Source organism: Vanellus vanellus, assembly GCF_965231255.1.
Source record: "Vanellus vanellus genome assembly, chromosome: 6".
NCBI classification, from domain to species: domain Eukaryota; kingdom Metazoa; phylum Chordata; class Aves; order Charadriiformes; family Charadriidae; genus Vanellus; species Vanellus vanellus.
Genome location: NC_138911.1, coordinates 44,625,814 through 44,649,765, shown reverse-complemented (window position 1 = coordinate 44,649,765; position 23,952 = coordinate 44,625,814). Strand labels below are relative to the sequence as shown.

Here is a 23,952-nt window from a genome sequence, read left to right as displayed (position 1 = left end):
GAAAATATATTAGGTAAATAAAATGCATTGGACAAGAGCATTACAAGCAGTCTAGCAGCAGAGCTGAGTGAATAACTGACTGTTCGGTGACTGGTCATACAAACAAGTTCATCAATTTCACCTCAGAATAAAAAAAATATCCTTTCCTTTCCTTTTCTTCTCTTTTCCTTCAGTCTTCCTCTGGGATATGTTTCATCAAATCCATAATGGAGTGCTCATTTTCAGGCATTTTCTGTAAAAGTCAAGGAAACAAATGACACAGAGAAGAGAGGCTGCAGTGATACCAGTCTCACCCAGAAACCAGTCACTTGGATAGGATCATTTGCTCAAGAGGCTGGAGGAGACTGGTTCAGCTCTGTTATCTGTATGGGGGAACTGGACTCTAGCTGTTTCCCTCTCAAGGGAGCAGCACTGCGCTAACACCGGGTGCTGGCATGGCTTGTTCTCAGTTTCAAATGTTGAGGCTGCTCCGATTGACTAAAACGCTTAAATATTCACTGGATCAAAGCCTGGAATGTAAGGGTACGACCTCGCAGTGAGTGGCCTATCTACCATGCTACAAGGCATCGCACTCTTACCTCTGGGTGGTTCAGTGAATCTTTAATTATTCTTACTCTTCAATTCAGGTATCACTTTTGCCGCCTCAAAAGCCTGCCTTTTGAACAATAATAATTTTTGACGGACTCACTAAAAAACACTGCTGGTTGCATTTAACCGTCATGCACCAGTTGGTAACAATTCCCTCACAAATCATCACAGTGGTAACGACTACACGTGGTTCGGATGCACCAGGCTGCCACTCTCCACTTAAAGTTCCCTCTGCATGTTTTGGCTCGGAGACTGGGCGCCTTTCTAAACGACACGCTGGAGTTCAGCAGTGGTTTTGAACCTGATGCAGGAATTATCGAGTAAAATTCAGTGCCCTGTGTTAGACAGGTGGCTGGACTGACCAGTATTAATGCTCCTTTCTGGTCTTAAAACACAAGTCTTAGAGACTGATTTAGCAGCATCAGCGAGCTCTAAACCGTGGTAGACCACAGTGTTGAATCTAATCACTCCAGGCACCGCCGCCAATTCCTGCCTGCCCAACACTGTTTGTAATGTCACTCCAAAAAGTATGTTCCATTAAACTTACAGGCCTTAAATTTGGCAGGGCAAACCATTCTGCCTCTGAAAAGCACTGTCACAAAACAAGCATTCCTATTAAATCCCTTTCAGCGTCTTCTCAACCCAAAAGAGTAATTCTGTATATGATTAAACTTAGAAGCAAATACAGCCAGTTGGGCTCCTGACAGCAGACATATTTCAAAATAAACCTGGCTTACACAGGCCTTGGCTAAAATATTAAGCCTTTATCTGTGGTCCACAATAACTAATCTTGTCAAATTGTTTGCTCTCTACCTTCTGTTTGGAAGATTATGAGCAAGCTCACCATTACTATTCACCTTGTGCCATCACTAGCAGCAGGAAAAGTGAGTGGTAAACACAGTTGGTCTATTTTGACAGCATTTCACCCTACTTTGCATTGATGTAGATTGCTGCACAGTCCAGGATAATATAGAATCAGGACTTTGCATCTATGCTGGATTTAATGCCACCTTGTGAAAGGTATTGCTCCTTTCCTTTCAAATGCTTTCTCAGGACAGCACATACTGATTGCCTAAAATAAACGAGCTTATGAGAAAGAAAAATAAACCCTGAAACCACTATGTTATCACCTCATCTGTGTCTCAGAGATCTGCAACACGTTTATCAATTAGATGAGGCAGAGACTCTTACCATTGGATGGACCATGCGTATCTGAGCATGTGACTGATATTAAAGAGTTAAAAATTTAACAGTAATTGAAATAGAGGATATATTGGCATATGATGGTCAAATGATACTGATCAGATTATTTAATCAGATCACAGAACTTCACCTAATTACTCCAGCTTCAGTCTAGCAGTTTATATGCAAATTTTATGTGTTTTACTACTTCTATTTGTGCAAGAAAACCCTTTTATATACTTCCTTCCATAAGCTTGAATTACTTTTAGCACTGGCAGTTACTGTTTCCACCCATTTGGGGTCACAGGTGGCCTCTTTTTTAGGAGAAATCTTGACATTGAAGTCTGCTCCTTCCAGTGACAGCATTTCCACAAACTTTGTGCTGACATGAATAGGCAAGGGTCCCCTGGATTTTCTTGCCAAATCCTTCCTGGAAGTCTCTGTCATCTGCTTAGGAAAAGCTACCAGATTTACCTTAAGCTAATATATCTTTCCTAAAGAACGCATTTTTTTCACAGTATTTATTCATTTGAAGAGTGAAAAACATTACTTCCCATCGACTCCTGATGAACAATCATTCTGCCTGTTGGTAATGATGTTGGGTATCGTTAGAGTGCCATGAGTCACAGGCAACCTTATTCTGTCTCTGAACTGTTTCCCACCTTCTTCTTGAGAGCAATACTAACTCAGAAAAGCAATTATTCTTGGCTTTGAATGCTCACAACATGGATGGATGATCAGAACTTTAATGTAAAGTGTTCGAAAGACATCAGGTCTGTTTTGCATTATGTGTATTTTCATGTGGCAAAACAGCATGCAGAGAAGTGAAACGACTTGCTGAAGCTCAACCGACCAAGAAAACTGAAAAGACCCACAAACTTTTTCCCTGTTTAATTTTATGCGTAAGTAGTCTTGAGCTGAAGCAGGTTTCTCATGTGTACAAAAGAAAAGAAAAAGTATATGCATAAATACCTGCAGAATTAGAGCCTAAATTGTTGGGTACAGAGCCCATCTCTCTCAGCTTCTCCATCCGTGCTCTGGATCATGTCAACTGGTAACAACCAGCCAGTTCTCTTATTCTATATCCAGCTGAGATGTATTTCAGGAGATGGAAAAAGGATCTACCTTTTAGAGGATTCTGTTTTGTTCTAAATCCCTCTTCAGGAATATTTAAAAGCAATGTCAAAAATTGATTTTCTACAACAAATATTATTTCAAACCTGCCCGAAACAAACAGGCAGGATTCCTCATGAAATGCAGGACCAGCACACTGATACACATTTAAGGATCTGCAGATAATGGGGTTACTAAGAGACTCTAAACTTTAAAAGTATCAGTCTGAAAGCTCCATGTTGCACCTTTCTGCATGTTTCAAACAAGCCTTCCTTGTAAGACCAGGTCTGAACCTCTCAGCTGCCTATTCCAAGCCAGTTCCACCCCTTTTGGGCATGTTCTGGTCAAGTCTTGTTTACAATGAGTTTGTAAAATCGCAAATACCAAGGTACTACTCCGGCTGTTTCCCAAGTACATCCCATCAAAGCACAACTTTGGCAGACTCCTCTTGATATCGTAAACAATAAAGACAACATGACCTTTTTTTTTTTTGATTCCACAAATATTTTACAAAACCCAGTGCAGACTTGCTGGCTCTAGACAGCTCCCACCCTTGTGACCAAGAGTAATCTGGAGCTTGTGGAGAGAAAATTCCTTCCTATAAACCATCATTAAAATCCCCCACTTTACATTAAACCCAGTCATTTTGACATAGGTTTGATATATTTCAATAGATTTGCCTGCCTGGCATAACTGATGGGATATCACCCAAGCTGGAATGTCTTCTATGATATTACTGAGAGATCAAGTAACAATGGAAATGGCTTTTGGTGTAAGAGGAAAGCATTTAATTAAGCTCCCACTTGTGATAAATCCTTCGTAACATGCTCAGACTGGTAGGTGAACTCCTCACCCTTCCAGTGCGATCCAGTGGTGCCCACAGACTTCTCCTGGTTTCAGGGCAACTCACACTTAGTCATACTTGTGAAAAGTATTTCTAGAAAAAATAAGAGCAGTCTTCCCTCAGCAGTGGACTAACAAAAAATCCATGGGTGAAACACCTACTTAATGTTCGCAATATATTATAGATAGATGTTGTCAACATGAAGCTTGTCCATTACAGTGATGATGTGATGGCGTACCCTACACAGGGATAAACCCAGAAAAGATGCCTAACTGCTCATTTACACGCAAAAAAGGGGCTTTAAGAATCATACAATGGTTTAGGTTGGAAGGGACCTTGAAGATATCTAGTTCCAACCCCCCTGCCATAGGCAGGGACACCTCCCACTAGACCACGTTGCCCAAGGCCACGTCCAGCCTAGCCTTGAACACCTCCAGCGATGGGGACTCAACAATAGCTCTGGGCAACCTGTTCCAGTGCCTCACCACCCTCAAAGTGAAAAATTTCTTCCTAATGTTTAATCTAAACCTGCCCTCTTCCAGTTTAAAGCCATTCCATTTGAGACTTAGCATCACAGACCAAAGAGTCTTCTACACATTTGTAGTGCTCCTTAAGATACTTCATAGGCTTTTTACTAAGTTATCAGCCATTTAAGGCCATTAAGGTAAAAAAAAGCCTTCCCACTTCTAAGCTTCAGTAACCTTTCTCCAGTAGCCAGCAGACAGACTGTCTCCAACTGTCTTCTGCACCATTCTAGCAGAACAATTCACATGAGATTTTTTTTCACTGGCCTTCTGGGCCTACTTTGCTCCGTGTTCCTGCCATCCAACTGGGAATGAGCTTCTGCTCTGGGATGTGAGTGAATTCCTGAGCAAGGCTGACACAGGAGAGAAGCAGTGCACCTTCAGCTCTTTTTGAGGACAGCTTTAATTCTTCTGAACTAGTGAGCTTGCAGACTCAGGCCTTGGTGGCAATTCTGCCTGGTAGTAACATGAATGGGACTGATTGTAGGAGAAAAACCTTTTAATCTCTGCTGATAAACGCACAAAAATTTGTCTTTACATTAAGATTCATGAAATTCTTCAAAAGCATAGAGTAAAATATTTTTTCAGTGTTTGAAATCAGAGTGAAACATGTTTTGTGTCGAGTTCACCACTTAAGAGATCCCTTTTATCAGATGTAGATGTTCATCTATTACATCCTCCAAATAATTTATATGATTATCTTATCAAATAAAAGATTGAGGTGATCAAGATGGATATATTACGAGGCACAGAATAAAGTGCTAAATATAGTAATTTAATTATACACCTCTCCAATACCTGCAATGTCTTCCACTCAAAGGCTGAATTCTGATACTTTGTATGGGCAAAAATTCCACAATCTGAAGCTGAAATGATAAAATTTGGTCCTAAAGATTCACGCCTTCCAACAACCCCGTGTTTAGATCCATATCCTTATACCCACATCACATCCAGCAAAAATGTAGGATGGGAAAGCAGAGCAACTTGCCAGTAAAATTATGGCAATGATGGAATTAAAGCTTTTGTTAGCTCTCACACATATAAACATAATTGATGCTGCCTTTCTACAAAATATTGTTAAAAAATTTAAAAGCCTCATGGTAAAATCTGGCTATTAATTAATGACTCAGTATTATATTAGAAACATGAACTGTAATTTTCTCCTTGGAGAACTAGCCCCTGCTTCAGTAAAGGTACACGTAATTTTAAATGTAATTTTTACACTTAATTTTAATGGAAAAATTTAAATTATTTCAGATTTGCTTAAAATTAAATACGTCGCTGGCCTAGTCATTTATTTCTATTTGTTGCTGTAAAGAACCGTTCCAGCAATTCTCTAAAAGATACGTAATTCAGAAGCTTCAGAAAGTCTGGGGTTTCTTGTTGAGCTTCTGCACATACATTTACAGTATTCAATCTTTTGCATATGTTAAGAAACAGTATGAGTATTAACAGAAAGAACCGCAAATTTATTTTTATTCCTTCAGCCAAGCCACAAATAAATGACTCCTGCAAACAAACCAAATACTATTTAGTAACGGCAATGTAAATGCCATGGACTTATTTTATTTGGATATAAAATATTAAAGTAAATGATTATTTGCTGTGACACTCATTTTATCATCTTGGAAAAAAAAGAAAGTCAGAAAAAGTTTTCTCGCTGTTCTTCAAGGAGCACTCCATCTGCTTTTCAAAGTTATTTAATAATTTGTCATAGAATTGTTAACTATAAGCTTACAAATACTGTGTCAGCATGTTTCTTCCTATTGGGCAAACAACTTCAAAATCTAATTTGTTTGTGTTATTCGTCTTACTAAATATTAGTCTTTGCAAGTCTGGTTTACGCCATTGATGTTAACTATGCCAACATTCTGATTATGTTCTGAAGTATTCCACAACAAGCTGATATTATACAATACAAGCCCAAGAGCTAGCTGATCCAGTTTACTGAGCATACTTAGTGTATTTTGCTACTGATAAATCAATAAAACCATGTTGTAATCTACAAACTTCCATCTCTGTGAAGCAGCTATAAGCAAACTGTAAATGAACACACAGGTCAAAAACTGGGATGCTGTGATTATGTTGACTCTGAAAACATTTGACTCTCATAGAATACATTTCAGTGTTTGAGAGAATGAAGTTTCAGCGCCGCTTATATTTTTGTGGAAGGCTGAGATGATAAATATTCAAATGATGATAAATATTTGTGTTTATATTGTAACTACCCATACTTTAAGAAAACAGTATCTGCGCTGCAATCCACAATTTACAGAGGTTAAGTAAATGTAAACCATAGCTACACAAAGAAAATAAATACTTGACTCAGACTGTATGCTCAGTTTTGCATTCTTCATCCATGTGAAACTCCCTGCAGCCAATGGATATCTCGGGTGTGCAAGGAATGCAGGAAAGGCTTATCTGTCATTCCCTTTGGCTGGCATTTTTTGTCTTCGTTCTGTTAAGTACACCACTGAACATAATCCTGGCATCGATCATAAACTGTCAGATGCTAAAGGCCTCAATGTAATTTATGACACCCAAAATATCCATGAGAATGGTATCCCGTAATCTGCTCTGGCAATGTCACAAATTGTAACTGTACAAGACTTTTGGTACTGATACCACAAACTGCTGTATTAAGGGCTGTCTTCAAATGAAAACGAGACATCAAAAGATATTATGAATCATTAGTACTACAAAGGGTCTCAGCTGCAGTAATTCTGAACATCACCAAATCTGTCTTTTGGGACTCTGGCACCGAGAATGGGATCTGCAGCTCCAAGTGTGCTCTGCACTTGTGCGTTCCTCCTCCAGACTGCACAGAGAGCACGGCAGCACCTTGGGATGGGATTTGCAACAACTAGTTTAAGGAGAAGGGCGCTCCTCAAGTAGCCAAATAGGGTTTTTTTTGTTCTTTTATTTTTTTTAAACCTCAGGCCCTTAGTTTAAGTGTCTTGCTCCAAGCTGTCCGGAGGTCCTGACACTGCCCTTCTCTAAAACTAACGTGAGGCCACTTGTTTCTTCTAAGGTGACAAAGATAGCAGTGCTACCGCTCCTCCTTTTGAAAACAAGTATAAAAGACTACACTGACTATCGGCTAGAACATTCAGCCAAGCTAAGGAAAACTTGGTTTTAACCCACATCTGCCACTTCTCAGGAGAGCTGTACACTCCAGGGCTGAAAAGTCTTCTCTACTTCTCTTTCTGAAGCTATGAATTTCTACAGAAGAAACACCTGAAAGGTTATTAGACCTGAAGGTGTGATTCTGTAGGTCGTGATCGAGGGTGCTCACCTCGATCTCGATAGGAGATGGGTGTTCTTATACTGGCTTTGTATTTACGTTCAACAGGCATTGGATAAAACTGAGAAAAAGCCCTAAAGGAAAGTGTCAGAACCAGGTCTCACTTCTCAGAGGTGAATAACCTACTCCCTGTTCTCTGATCCGAGAATCCTGCATTATTTTCTGCTGTGTGGTACTACTTCAAGGCAAGGAATAGAGAGCATCCAGACCAAGCCTGCGTGGCTAAAACATCCCCCTGAGATACAGAAGATCTGAACCAGGATCTCCTCAGACGGAGGAGGAAACTCAGCTCTGTTGTGCCGCACCCGGGAGGAGTACCCCCACTCCCAAACAACCACTTGGAAAACCAGGGTGCGGGGGAACAGATGCCAAGGAAGCTTTTGGAAGAAAATGTCTGAGGTCCCGCTGCTCTGCATGGATCTCGGTGCAACCACTGTGCATCCCTGGTTCAGCATGTGCTTCCCCATTGGGGTCTCCAAGGAATCCAGGCAGAAAAGCCAAAAAGACAATTGCTTTGTATTTTTTCAGTCAGAAGATTTCTGCTTATGCTAACCCAGGTCCTCCCTTCTTTGGGCTGGGAAGTTATCAGTATTAGTGGTACTAAGTTATCAGGCACTCCCTCCATCACAGACTGCAAATTTTACCTGGACTGTAACACGGACTACGCGATTCAAAAATTAGTAAATGAAGCGTCATCCAATAAAGATAATATAATCCAATGCAGAAAATACAGTTCATTACAGCTTTGCATGAATAATAAGGTAGCCTTACCAAGGGGAACAAGATCTGCCTAGTGATACAGAAACATGGTATACCGACAACAGTCCAGAGAATATGCCAGCAGTGACTGAATTTGTTCAGGTCACCTTAGATTTGAATACTAGTACTAGAAATTTTATTTCCTCCAGACCCAGAAAAGTGATTTCACTCTATATGTTGAATTTCTCCGAGGATGCACACATCCTCACTGGCTTAGTCAATTCTTTTATTATAACAAACAGGTATTTCTACAAGACTTTTTAATTCATCATTTCACCATGCATATTAGTGCAGCCTGCAGGGAATTTTTCTGAGAGGAGTCACTGGCGTTAGCACAAAATTCCAAGTATTTAAATAAATTCTGACCCTACTATGTACTGCTTGCTGTTAGATCACACATGACTTTCTTCACACATTTTCATTAGTCTTAATTCCTCACTAAATTCCTAGAGCAAGCTACTTCCAAGACTGTTGCCCCTAAATCCAATCAATTCACATTGCCTGTTATTGCTACCCTAGTTAACGGTAATATTTTAATAGATGATATGATGTGATTGTTACTGGATTTTGTGTTTTAGACTTTCTCGTGTTCCTATTCATGTCTTGCATGCCAAAGAAACTTTGCATCAGCTCTGCTGCACTCTGCAGAATTCTTCAGGGTATGTGGTGGTTTTGCGTGTCTGGGAGTCTTCCATCTGGCTAGTGTGGGTTTCCTAAACACCATAAAACCCCGCCTGTGGAGATTGTGTATCTCTTATGGGCCCCATGAAGCTTATAATCTGCTTTTAATCATTGCACGAGGCAGCCAACACATCAGTCCTCATCAAGCAGTTTTTTCCATATTGAATCTCCTTTAATAACTTTTGATCCAGTTCTGAAAGTCCAGAACCATTGCTAATTGTCTTTGGTATCTTGGACTGCTACAAAAGTTGTCTTCCTCGGCTCCCCATTTGCTTCCCTACAAATTCGCATAACCATTGACTTCTGTGACTCGCTATAGCAAGTAAAAGATTCTCAGCACTTTGCCCTCCCTCGCTCGCCTTTTGAATGTACCCACCAGCATCTGTTTCTCAGGGAACTGCAGGTCATATCCTTAACTGGGACAAACGAACGCAACTTGGTGCGACAGAGCTAAGCTAATTTGCTGTAACTAAGAAACTAGCTCTACATCTACATTCTTCAACAAGTCACCAGAACTTGCTTTACTTTTCAAAATGCCAGCACCAATTAAATTATTCCCTATACGATATTAAAAGATTACCAACTATTCAATCCCAGCAGAACTTCACAGCAGCAGGCAGCACAGTGGTTTTCATTAAAAGCAAAATCACTTTTGACATCTGCTAAATTATTTACTGACACAAATTAGCGAAACTATTAATATCGATGAAGCTGTACTCCTACCCTCCAGTAGTTAATGTGTTGATGTGACGCTCATCAGAATACGGTTTTCTAAGTAAAAAAACAAGCAGTCTAGTTTTATAGGGAAGTGTGAACATCTAAATGTAACATCTTAATAAAGGAAGACATTAAATTCTATTTATTATTTTGAAATACGGAAGTTAAAGAAATGTATCTCTAAAATTTTAAATAAAGCCAGTCAAATTATCAGACATTTGGCGGTTCCTCCAAAACAAATAGCTTTAAGTCCCAGTGAATGTAAAACTTGTTTCTTTTGTGCAGTGCTTCTGCCTGCAATTTCTAATTAACCAGCTCCATTCTTATCTACAAGGAATGACTGAAAGCTTACAAGCTACAATGTATACTTCAACTAAATATATGTAGGTATGATTTTAAAAGGGAGATGATAACTAGTTAGCAACCTTTGCATGTTGCAAAGAGGCTCAATTAGTAGAATAATTCAGAAATCTTGCTTTTAGCCCGTTCCCTGCATAGCTGTGCTGTACTGAATACAATCTGCACACTAAAGATATCATGTTTGCAGTTAAAAATCTCCAGAGACTTTAGACCCATACATAAAGATACTTATTTCACTCTTTTCTGAGACACTGACCTGTATCCTCATTTCAAAATGAACACCACATCTTTATGTTATTAAATCTTTGTGTTGATCTATTAGTATTCACCAAAGTGCCATTTTATACAACCCCGCGCTGAATAGGCAAGGCTGGAGGTAACCATCTGCAGCTTTAGAGTCTGCGTTTGAATTGATGAAAAGAGCTTTGTGTTTTCATTGCCAAGTTTGATTCTTCCAGTCATTAGACATTCCCCTCAGATCGCATCAATGAAGCGGACTCCCTTACACCCATGTGTTAAATTCTCTTCTCCTCATGGTTTCCTTTGCCAGCTATACTCCAGAAAGACTACTGGGTCTTAGCCACATTCTTCTCACAGCTGTGTTAAAAAAGAGCATCAGAGCGTCTTCCCAAAATCCATATGTGTATCTGGTCAGTCCCCTGTCGGAGGGTCACCTCACATTGTGGTGTGATTATTCAAATATTCATTCTTGTTCTTCAACTGCACTGCTTGGATAATTCTGGGAAAGATTAGACCCTCCAGCCAGCACTGGAGAACGTCTTGGACGTTGACGTGAAGCGCACACAGCTCCCGTACTCGGAAGGCAGATTAGTTTTACTTGCAGAAGAGGGGAACTCTAACCATTTAATAAATGCTTGCTCCTTATTTCTTTCCATTTTTGTATTCTTTTTAACTGTGTCGAATGCTGGTAAGGACTGTTTGTTTTTGTTGTGTCATCGATCGACTTATTTATCAGCGTCAGCTAAAGAGCAAAACTAAGTGAGCAACTACGAAAGCAGAGAAAGCATGTTCGGAAATGCTGGAGGGAAATCCAGGAGTACTCAAAAAAAGGGTGTGTTCCAGTAACAATGAAAGTTAGGTGGCCAAAAAATCACACATTAAGAGGTAAAGCAAATGTTTTTAAGGGTAGTATTTCTTTTATGAGAGATAGTCATTTCCTTTGATAAACCTATCTGCTTATTAAGAAGATCGCTTAATTTTCTTTTGCATTCAATCCACTCAAGTATTTTATCCAAATCTGTAACTCTCCTGACATCCTCCTTAAAAGAAAAAAAAACCCCAAAATAAAAAGAAAAGGTGTCTTTAATAAACAGTTAAAGACACACGAGGTTAAGAATTTCTGTTTTACATCACATATACTTGCTTTGTTCATAGTAAGAACTACCTTACAAAGTGCATAAGCAGCATATTTCTCACCATTTATGCTTATTTTCGTATCTGTATATTTAGCATTTCACCATTACTTGGTGGATTTGTGTTTACTTTTAGAGGATTACATAGAAATTCTACGCGCGTACCCTCCACTGCCACCTTACACAGCTATGTGAGTGTGCAAGTGTGACTGTGCCCACACGCAGAGAGCTACGCTTTACCGAGCCAGAAGCATTAAACTCGGAGAAGAAATAGAAGCCCTCAATAGAAAAATTGCATTAAAATTCACTCCAGTTGCAAAGCTTTTGCAGAAAAATAGAACATTTACTGGAAAAAAAAAAAACAAACCACATCAAAAAGTGGCCTCAACCTTTACTGATAATTGGCTAATATTGATTTGGTATTACATTATAACCTCCTCTGATCTCACTGACATCAGTAGCCACTCCTCAATCCCAGAGGTTCCAGCAGGAAGGACAGTTTTAAAATGTCTTGCTTCCTCTGCTGGCAGAGGCATTAATTAATTCGCAGGCTTTTCCAGCCACCTTCTCCAGGTCAGCCCCATTTCCCTGCTGGGGCCGCACCAGCTGGCTCCTGGCTTCTCCGGCAGGACAAACTTGCTGGGGGCCTGTGGCGCCGAGCCAACACTCCTGGTGAATTCTGCGCCACTGTCCTAATTCTTTGTTTGTAACCGTGAATTAGAAACATTAACGAAATACAGAAAATTATGGTCATAGCCATTCTACGGAGTATAGGTTAAAAACATTAAGTATCGTGCAGGTCATCATAATTTCCTATTGAACAAATACGTACTGTGTTATGTGTGTGCATACATCTATTTATTTACACACACCACCACACTGATAAAATGTGTATTTGCTTTATAAACTAGAATAGCGGTCTCTTAAAAGTCTCATGCGTACCTTTTTAATGTTTCAAAATCAAAATAGATTCAAAGAAATGCTGCTAGATCTGTGTGGTCACTTTCTGAGCCTCAACATTTTCGGCTTCACACCACCAGCCCTGCTAGGATGGTGAATCCGAATCATCTTCACAGGCAAAAGCACACGGTCGCAACTTATATCTCACTCCGCAGTGAGCCCTTGTGAGATTTCACCCTACTCCAGTATAAACAGAATTTTACTATATCCACGTTCTCTATAAGCGAATTCCAATATATCCCCCTTCTGGTTCACAGCTGCTGTTTCATGTGGGATAGGATCCAGAGATTTTTTAGATGCTTTGTGTCCTGACAGAAAACACAGGACCACTATTCTGACTTAGATCTCACTTTTAGAAAGCAACAATTGCAGGTGGGTACACAAATGTCTGACACGATGGCAATGCCGTGGAGAAATTACATCTCTATTTCAAGCTCTGTATATGACGCTGAATGCAAACACAGAAGTTTTTAAGAATATTAAAAAATTCTTTAGTGTTGTCAAAGAACAGATTAGCAAAGGCATAGTGAACACCAGTAAATTGGGAGGAACGAAGATACAAAGCACACCCTTTTTCAACATTATTTTAATTGTTCTAATTATATTCTTTCTTAGTGAAGCTCATAATTATTTTCCTCTTCTGATTTTTAACCGTTGCTACATTATTCAGGTATTTTACTGAATAATACCGAGAAACTACTTTATATAGCTGCCAAAAATACCTCCTATGTCAGAATTCAATTTTACTTGAGCATTTAAAAGAAGTCAGGAAAACAGATGTTTTAGAACCTTATTTAGGCTATGAATCACAGTGCCACATTTTAAATTACAATAAGCATCCTCTTAGGACAGTGCTAATAATTAATACTACTGTAATTAATACCAAGAAGCCTTTCCGTTGACAGGTTTATAAATTGTCAGTTCCTTTTTGAAATGTAGAATATCCTACATCTCCGAAATAAAAAGCTAAGCTAACAAATGAGTTCCTGCCTAATTGCCAAACACTGATTTGTATGAAGCGGTTGAGGTTACAAAGAAATTGGGAATTCTCAGCCCGGTTTCCCTGCTGATGAGTACGAACTGTCTGTGTAGCTCTCCCAGAGGTGTCAGAGGAATCTCTATAGTGTCACACAAGGGTTCTTAGCTCAAAGTAAACACACTTTCCACAAACTCAGCTGCTTAATCTGTTTGCAGGTTGAATTATAAGATGGGGGTGGATGACTCCGGGTGCTGGGAAGACGCACAGAGCATTTCCACAGTTTCTTGGTAAAAAGGGCATGCTATTGTCATCAAAAGACTTCACCCAATTGTTTAATTTTCCTATAGGCTCAGTGGTCTGATCTTAGCGATAATGAAAACTAACCTGACCAAAATTTTCCCAAGTAGCTGAGCATGTTAAATTGCCTAAATTCTTTTCACTATAGCAGTACATCACCACCACTTTAATTCAGGTTGTGGCTGCACTTCTACCCTAGCCACCCCGGTTACACGGGATTAAACAAGACTGTTTCACTAAAAAAAACCAAAACCAAAACACAATTGGCACTTAAATATCTATGGTTAGTAAATGCTTATCAATAAAATGAAATGAAATAGCAACTTTAAACAAATTACAGAAAGGTTTAGCCAATACTCTCTTTAACACGCTGTAATTATTTTTCATAGGTTTGTTTTTATCAAGCATGCACCTGCTGAAGTTTCAAATATATCTAAACGTTTGGAATAAAGATTGGAATGATTCTCAAACAACCACCGGAGGTTTTAAAGAGATGACTGAAAATACGTATTTTCATATATACACCTCTTAACTATATTTTATGTAGTTACAAATATATTAAAACCATAAAAATACAATTTCTTTATTTTTTAAATAGGAGAACTCAGCATGCGTTTTTTTTTAAACAGGAAGAACTCTTGTTAGGTCTTTGCAGTATATTACAAGCCAATTTCTGGCTACTCTGGAAATAAGCTGCAGACATTAAAGTGGAAGACAAATATGGACTGACAGGAAAATTTGCATCAGTTCAGCACTGACCACTGTGGAAGGGTGTGAGTGGGCTATTTTGCAGCTGATGATATAATGCAGAGATGAGAAGTGCCAGACTGTGAAGAGGCTCTGCATACACGGTTGCCTGTGTCTCAGCAATCAGATTTTGGAAGGCTTACGTGATAGTAATAACAATCATGACAATAAGGACTTCAGTAGAGATGAACTTCAGGTTTTGGAGTTCAGTAACCTTTTAACAGGGAATCTTATGATGGGAAAGAGAATACAATCCCTGTTCAGCGACTCAGAGATTTCCTGTTGTTTTCAGTGAGATTTTGAAGCCACCCCAAACAATCCCATCAGCATTTACCGTGGCATGAAACTTGTCAGATGTGTAACAGACCAAAAATGAGAACCTTAGTATTCTACCATGCGATTATAAAGGCAAATACTCTGTTGCCATAGGATTGCCATGGGTAAAAAGACAGTGCAAACCATTCATAGGAGATGGAAACACTTTCTCTGTGCCTTACACACGTAGAAAGCAGTTTCCATAACAGTAAAGACAGGCACGCTGACTTGCGTAATACTATAAAACTTAAAATGATCGGCTTCACACTGAGTCAGTAACGAGCTGAACTGCTGAAAAAGAAGGAATCATTTTAAAGGCACTTTTCTGAGTACCACCACTCTTTCAATCATAGACAAAATATCAGAAGAAACAACGTTTCATTTGGTTTTGAAGTGCAATTTTTCTTGAAAGAAGGCAAGTGACTTACTTCTGAACTTTTTCATTGGCCTCCCGTGAAGCCTCCAGGGCTCTCTGGAGCTTCAGCTCTGTGTCCTTTTGCTCTGACTGAGCTTGCTGCAGCTGAGCTGCCAGATCTTCAATCTGGCGATAGGTAAGGGTCACAACACCCTCCCTGCCTTGCGGTCCACCTTCAGAAGTACCAAAAGTACAGTTAAGCTGGTCCTGCAGACTCATTCCTTCAGACAAAGATTTGTATAAGCTGGGAAAAAAAATCATACACATTACTAAGGTTCAGTCTAAGGCTGAGCTGCAAGAATACTACACTCAGTTTAATTAATATTTTTAATATGATCATAGATGGATCCACACGCACCAATATCAAAACAAGTCTTATTTCAGAAGTGACAGAGAACAAAAAGTACACCCTGTTTCCACAAGGCTATTCTGGAAGTATGTAACAACAATCAGAATTTTAAAAAGTCAAAAACCTATTCAATGAAACCTTAAAAGGTAGTATTTTTCAGCTGTAGCATCTTCCTGATCACCTTTGAGCTGCAGTAAAAAATTGTTATTGTGATTTACATTTAGTTGAATTAATCAGTGTAAGTTCCTGAAGTGTTACTAACTCGTTACACAGGACTCTCTTTTTGCAAAGCAGACTCACCAATTACAGGGAGCTTACTTGCAAAATTGCAGTTTTTTTAATATAATTAAAAGAATAAAAATGCTACAATGCAAAAATTAATATCATTAAATCAGCAGGATTACTTAGAAATATGAATGATTTGCGCACACTAACCAATTCTAAAGGTCCTTGATGAACATTTTTGTGAGAGGAAACCTAAACTATTTCTTGACGCTCATTTAAGTAAGCTAGTAACACCTGTACTAGAATATACTGTGTCTTAAACAGCCTCTCTATAGTAGACAAAGATAGGTTACCTGCCAGCATCGGGGTTTTATCACAGGACATTTCAATATCTATAGTGTCCTCTGCCATAATTTCTTGCAAGGTCCTTTCTGACCCACTGTTTTGGCTTCACTCAGGCAAAACATAGACATGTTCACCATTTATTTCACACTGAAGTGCTGCGGATGGATATTCAATCCATTCAGTTTTATATGTGATTTTGAGGTAAATTTGTAGAGATATCAAATCATAGAGCACAAAAATAATACTCTGCCATTGTACAAACCAGAATACAGTACTACATGCTTTGTATTTGTGTGCCAGAAAGTTCTGGACAAATCAAAAGGAGATCAGAAATCAAAAATGAAATTGAATAGGGTCTTAAGGCAATAGATTCATGAAACTAAAAGAAATAAAACATGCTTGGATCAGCTAAAAATAGCTATGGAGAACAAGCAAAAAGAAAGATATTAAACAGAGAGGTTACCTATAAATAATAAAAGGAGAATAAAGAAGATGGTGCATCAGGTAAAAAGAAATCTCAATGATGCCTGTTGACTATGGAATTATTTCCCAAGGAATCAGCAGGTAGCCGGCTGCTTGAGTTATTAAGGTGCAATGGTAAAAATCACATTAAGAGCTGATCAGTAGGGGAGGAGCCTGCACCAGCAAGCTCTCCGTGGAATTAGCAATGACTGCTTCTCATCTCTTCATAGCCATAATTCACTGGTGAATTTTACACCAGTCAAAAATGACACTGGTAGTAGAAGAAATTAATCAATGACATTGACAACAAAAGTGACGGCAACAGGATGAGCAGTGTCTTCAGATAAACAGTTGAAGTAATTTTAAAACAACTTCATGAATGTCAGAAGCTGTTGCTGTATTGATGAATATGACTTAAGACTGTTCCTCTGATTAATGACCATGCAAATATCAAATATTATTTCTGTGTGGATGTCTAGTAGCAATGCAGACTGATTACAATACTCAAGACATAGCCTGCATGACAGCTGCTGGTATGCAACAGCGTATTTTCTTCCTTACCAGTTTATTAAGGTGTTTGTATGGAAAACACCCTTCGTTCCAACAGCCCATAGAGGAAAACAGTATAGAAACTAAAATATAATACACATGGACAAGCAAAATGTGGATGAACTAATAGAAATCCAGAAGCTAAAAGGTCAGAGTGTTGATATGTCATTACGCCTACTACCTGCGGTTGTCTGAAAATAACGTGAAGAACCCTTTCAATTAAATGAAGACATATTGAAAATATAAATATTTATAAAGGGACATTAAAATCCCTAGAACAGACTCATTAAAAATAAAATTACTTCAACAGTTGCACATAAAATTTACTGACTGAAGTTCCACTATGGTCAAGCACTGATCACCATGGAAAAATACAAAGGTATGCAAATAATGCTGAAAGCAGGTTACCGAAACACCACTGCTGCCTGCTTCTTAAACACCTGGCACAAGATTAAAAGAAAAAAAACACAGATGAGAAGCTAAACTGTTCAATGAATATATGGGTCCCTGATTAAAAAAAAAAAAAAAAAAAAGAGGATACCCTAAATAGTCTAACTTGTTCACAGAGCAGCTGAGAGGTCTTTTTACAGAACTTATGAAAAATATAGTCATTTATTTAGATTCTAAAATACTAACCCTGTCTGGCTACGACTGGGCTCCTCCTCAAAGACTGGCCATGAACAATACAGTACGTGATACACCATTACCTGTTTTAACTCATAATGATTGCATCTGAGTGATCAACAGATTCTGACATGTATATATTTTGTAGCCAGTATGACTCCTCCAGACAAAGGCACTGTAGTTCATAGATCTTTTAAACTTTTTTTTTCAAAAGCATGCTATTTCCAGATTTCCATCAATATGTGCTTTGCTAACTTACTTTTATTTAGTACCTTTTGATACTTATTAATTTGAAATTCCTTCATCAATGTCCCAAAGATTATCAAAGAATATTGATGCTATAAATAAAAAATAAATGGGACTTCTAGGACTGAAGAATGGGTCCCAGAAGCATTCAAACAGTTTCTTGATTTAAGAAAGGCACATGTTCTTTATAGTAGGCCTTTTGCTTTACTATGGCAGCATGGCCCTTTTCTTGCTTCAGCTTGGATCTGAGAGCTTCAAGGACCCAGCTTGGCTGTGTCTAGGCAGAAGAAAAAGTGACATGAGATTATATCATTTAAGCAGCTCCTGCAGAGACAGCAAGAGGTTTCCTCAACCCCCAAAGTCAGAGCAGCTTCAAGCCTGCTAAAAAATTTCTCCAGTTGTAACTGTTCCCAGAGGGACTTGACTTTGGCTGAAAATCAACTGTATGAAGTGCTGCTCTTATAACACTTCTCTCCTGCCAGGCATACTTTTGCTGCAAGGTGGGAAATTACTTTCCACCTGAAGCAATTACTGAACAACACAGAGAAACCTTCCACCAAAAAGAAGAAATAAAACATCAAAACCCTAACGTTCCCTGTCCATTCCCTCCCTCCTCCCCCACCCCAGTGATAAACGTAACTAACGTTCCCAAAGGCATGTAGGTCTGACCTTGGTTTTCAACACAAATGTTTCTGACGCTCAAGTTCTGGAGACCTCTCAGACCTCAGCCTGCACTCAGGATGGCTTTGAAGAGGGTCCCTTCATACCGCTGAGTGCACTCAAGGGCCAGGCAGCACTGATACCTTGAAAATACTACCTCAAAGGTGCTCTTAGGGAACACTGCAATAAGACGATCTTAAAGAAAAGCCCGTAAGACCTGGAAGGACTTTGACATTTTGCTGTAAAGCGGAGGATATAAAATGGTCAAGTTTGCATTACATGTGAGTCAGGAGCCTGACAGCTGGTAGGCTGGTAACTAGATGGCATTGCCCTACCATAGACAAATATTTTACTAGCCTTCCTTCCTCTGCAATTACATGAGTTAAGAGGACTCTGTTTTCTCTTCAGGACAACCACCCAAACATCTCCCACTAATTTAACTGAAAACAGCAGCTGCGTTAGACTTCATGGCGCACAGGCCACGGACCATGTTATAACAGTAGCGCACGTTGCGCATAGCGCAGAGTATGCTCTTTGCACTGTCACAGCCCATCAGAGAGTGTCACTCTCTCATGTGTGGTGTACCCACACATTCTTAGTCTAGGATGAGCTTGGGCATCCTCTTTATTTTATATTCTCTCACCAAACTCAATGATAAGCACTTGTTGAACAGAGCCCACTACTGATTTTCTTCTCTGTGGTGGTTGGTGATATAACCTCAGGATCTTACAGGATAACACGTTGACAGATTAGCGCTGATCATGCATGTCCATACTGTCCAAACTCAATTACATGCAAATAGGGATCTACAGTGAGCAGTAGGTTAAGTTTCAGCCTTCTCTCCCAAAATGATCTAGAGAAAAATGCAACCCGTACACGGGTCCAAACAGTCTGGACACTCAAGCACAGGTTCGTTATCTACAGTGAAAGCTTGAACTGACTGTCTTAGAACTTCCATTTTTCAACAAATACAAATTAAATGTCCCTAGCAAACACATTTTTCCTCCTTGGGCCTCCAGTCTCCTCATCTTTAAAAAGGAGCAATCACAACACTACCTTTGCAAGGTGCTCTGAGCTTCATTACTGAAAAAAGACCCATCGCTGTTGAAAGAGCTGTTAGATGCAGCACAGTGAATTTAGGACAAAACGAAAAACCCAGATGGCCTTCTGATGACACCAAGCAGCAAACATTTTTCTTTTGGGCCTCATTTTCAGTCTCTGGGACCACTGCAGTATCCACACCATTCTCCTGTGACTAGCTTGGGAGAGGTAGTAAGGACGCGGGACGTGTGATGAGCCTTTCTTGAAGCTGAAGGACCGCTGAGACATGCTCTCAACAAGAAACAATTGGAAACCATACCCTCATTACAAACCCTTCATTTACAGAGTTGCACAGTAATCAAATGTCTCCAGTCCACGCAGTCACTGGGTAAATCGCTCAGACAGCACAGCCTCACATGACACGAAATCCAGCACCACCTATCATTCCTCACATTCACCACACCATCAAATGGTCCAGGATCCCCACAATAATAGTTTCTGGATTAATAATGTTTGGTTGAAACGGAGCAAAACATACACAATATTGATGAGTAGAAAGAAGCGCTTTTGAGATTTTTGCAGCTGTGGTACTGTGCTCTTCAGCTAGATCCACAGACCCACAGTTAACAGCTTGTAGCTAAGAAATGCACCTGGATGATGCACCTAGAGCTGAGGTTTCTGTTATCTCGAATTGATTAATTAGATTCTGGAAGATGATAACTTAGCATTAGCTTTTTTCACACATAACCAGCTCTCAGATACAGCACATCTGAGTTTACAGAAGAGACTACTGTAGATTTTATGCTTTAATCCTGAATATTACTTGATACATGTTAACATTAATTACACAACTTCACGGTTCCACAGTGTACCTGTGTTAATTGCAAGACACAGATTCACAGGCTCTCAAATTTCTTCAGCGAATTAGGGGACTGTGTTTTCGATACAACAGCAGCTATTGTGGATACTCTTCACGGTTTTACTAGACTACATGTTATTCCTAGAACCAAGCTTGCTGTAAAATGTTCCTGTCGTGCTTTGACAGGGGATTGGCTGTATTAGCATATTCTAGCCTAAGCATTCACGGAGTGCAGCTACCCAGCCCCGAAAGCTTGCTTCTAACTAAGCACAATTAATCTGAAAGTTTAAAAATAATTTTATTTTGTACAGTGTTTACTTTATCACACTAGAAGTTACAAGCAAGAATTTTGCTATCTTGTATCTGTTCTTTATTGCCGATTCATATGCTTTGGCCATTCTTAAATATTTGCCAATGACTTTAGTTAACAAAATAACTTTAACTTAGTATTTGTAATACTGTAGTTATTCCCTACAGTAAGAGATTGTTTAGGTAACACTGCAAATACAGAGGGAACCTTATCTATTAATCGAAGACAGAACTGGCATCAAGTCATCAAGAGTGACCTCAGTATTTGAATATAAAGGATGCTTAAGACGGCGCCAGCAACTCCAGGTTTTACCGTGTATCACAACCCCCCGGCCACTTTCCCCGGGGAGCGCCAGCATCGTGGCCAGGGCAGCGCAGATCCCAGCCACTTTCCCCGGGAAGCACGAGCACTACAGTGCAGATCCTGGCTCAGCTGCGGGCAGCAGGCAGCGAGGAGGGGCACAAACCGGCTCAAAGACAAGAGGCATTTTCACCTTCCCAGTCCCTGGGCTGAACTGGCGGCCCCTGCGCCTCTCTGCTTGCTGCTGGAGGCCACTGGGTTGACATGGATCACTGAAGGGGTGTGTACGGGGGTGGTGTAGAGCCAGCGACTCTGGCTTCGGGCCAGCAGGGAAATTGCCGATGTCAGGGCTTTGCAGAAACACAAACTTGGTGGAAAAGAGACGGGGGATCTTGTCCTAAAGGTCATAGCGGTTTATTTTTTATACTTTGAGTATGTTTTTGACAACATCAGTTTTAAGAACCGTGAATCTTTTTCCTCAAAGCTAAACTTGATTAAGAAAGCAGTAACTCTGGTTGTGCACTAAAATATACCGACTAAAAGAGGTAGGAAATAGATGCAGTAGGGATTACTTTTTTCCTTTTTCCTTTCCTTCATTCTGAACACCGACTCTTACATGGAAACCGGGGCATTATGGCATAGATGAACATCAGGCCTTCCGAGCAGGCGTTTCAGGATCAGGTCCTACAGCTCCACACATCTACCTACCAACCTGGTCTGGACTGCAACCCCTTCAGCTCCCATGGACCTGGCAGTACGCAGCAAATAGCTGGCTTGAACCTTTAATCTCCAAAATGCCAACCACGGAAATCCTTCCTGATGACAAAGAATGTGCACATTCAAGGGTCAGGCATTTCTGCTAGGAGCCTTAAATGACGTCCCCCGTCACCGTAGTTTGAATTTAGATTTGCCTGCGTAACTAACAAAATTGAATAGAGATTTCTTTGTTGGAAATTATGCGTGAAGTTAAGGCTGATTTGGTTTGTGCCTTGAGTTTCCTTTGCAGCTTCTCACTGGTAAGGATAATGGCTTCTGACTTCCATTTTACGTGAGTGACCTACACACTGACAATTTTATTTGAAACGAACAAAACCCTTCTGCAAAAAGTATTAATACTAGCGAATCACCCCTCGTATTAGATAAACTGCAACAACTCAGATGACACAAATAAGAAACCTGAGCCTGAAAACCGAAAGTCAGTGAAGCGTCCGCTCAGTGCAAAGGGGTACTTCATATACACATCCATATATACATCTACATAAAACAAATCTGACAGTACCGATATATATCATAATGCAGGCACCAGAATCACCTGAAAACAAACTCGACGTAATGACTATGTGCTGTTGACTTTTATTTTTGTCTCCAGGGAATAGTGTTTACTTTGCTTTAAAATTTATATGAGTCATTTTGTTATGTGTCTTTTTTTAATGAGTCTGAAGGAAACAGTCATTTGAGAAAGAGAGCGGAAATCAATTCTGATTCGATACCGATAGCTACTGTGCGATGTAAACTGTGTGTTCTTTCTAATTAAATGTAAACATGTGCAGTTCTAAAGTCCAGCGGTGATGACAACAACTACTAGAAAGGATTGCTTAAGCCCTGGTCAACTGATTCTTGTGAACCTTTTGTTCATACCGTAGGTGAGCTTGTGCAATCTGTCGCAGGGTGAACGCCAGTTGTAACTGACTTTATTTTAGGTCATCTTCAGAGAAAAGACTTGACAAGAATGTGGAGCGCTCTGTAATACCTCCAGTTACCCATTAACTATGTCCTTCTGATAGCTAATCAATAGCATTGCATGGAGCCAAACACACTGCACTGAACTGCCCCTCTTCCAAAAGCCAAGTCTTGGTAAATATTTAATGGCAGTAAAGGTGTTTTGAGCCTTATCAATCTGATATGTTAAAGAACTCTTGAAAGAAACTTTATCTTGCTTCTCTCTGCATAAATAATTTGTTCAGTTACAATTTTAGTCTTATGCAAAAGCACTTAATTTAATGATCTAATGCTTTTAAATCAAGGCTTTGGACAGAGAAAATGCAGTTTCAATCCACATGTCACAAAATAAAGAAAAATCAAAGTTTATTTCCTTGATAAAATGCCAACCAGAAATATACATCAAGGAACCCAGCCCTTTATACTGTAGTAGTAAATACTGCGCCAGACTCGCTCAAAACCTGTTATACAAGTGCACATTTGAGATTTTCTTACAAGGCTTCAGTTTCTGTAAAACTCTTCGCTCTCGCTCACATCAAGATGGCGTAGGATTTTTAGCCTCTTTTCACCACAGAAAACAAACAACTTTAAAATAGTTACACTAAGATCCAGAGACTTTTTGCTCCCGTACAGTGAAAATATATTCCCATCTTCAACTGGGTACACTGTCAGCTAATGAGTTTATTAAGCATTTTTTCTGTGCAAAGCAGCTTGTCTAGATCACTAAACTTTTATCCTGATCCTTTAACAACTAGTGCGTGTATGCGCTGCTATGGCCAGGTAGGATCCAAACATCTCCTTAGACTTAGGCTTATTCCATGCCTCTGTGCTAATGTCACAGAACGGAGGAGGCTCCTGACCTCCTCCAACACAGTATTCCAGCCTTCTCTGCATGATCCAGCTCCAGTATGAGCCTAAGTATTTTGAAGAAACTGATTTAGCAGTGGATCCAAGCTTTTTCTTGGAAAATAATCTGGGAATAAAACACTGATAGTGTCTCAGTTTCCAAAATGTGAATCACCGTAAATGTTTTCCCAGAAGTATAAGCATTATTTTTTCCCCAGTGTTTAAATGGCCTCTTTAGTGCTCTCGATGCCATTCAATA

The 23,952-nt window shown here is 39.6% G+C and overlaps 1 protein-coding gene across 1 annotated transcript in view; it reads right to left on the bottom strand.

Annotated features, from left to right (window-relative positions):
* The window catches only part of MIPOL1 (mirror-image polydactyly 1), a 156,064-nt gene that overhangs the window by 5,209 nt on the left and 126,903 nt on the right, over nucleotides 1-23,952 (bottom strand). The window contains exon 10 of the mRNA XM_082485888.1: nucleotides 15,172-15,402. Coding sequence (XP_082342014.1) covers nucleotides 15,172-15,402 — 231 coding nt within the window. The remainder of the gene's footprint in view (nucleotides 1-15,171; nucleotides 15,403-23,952) is intronic.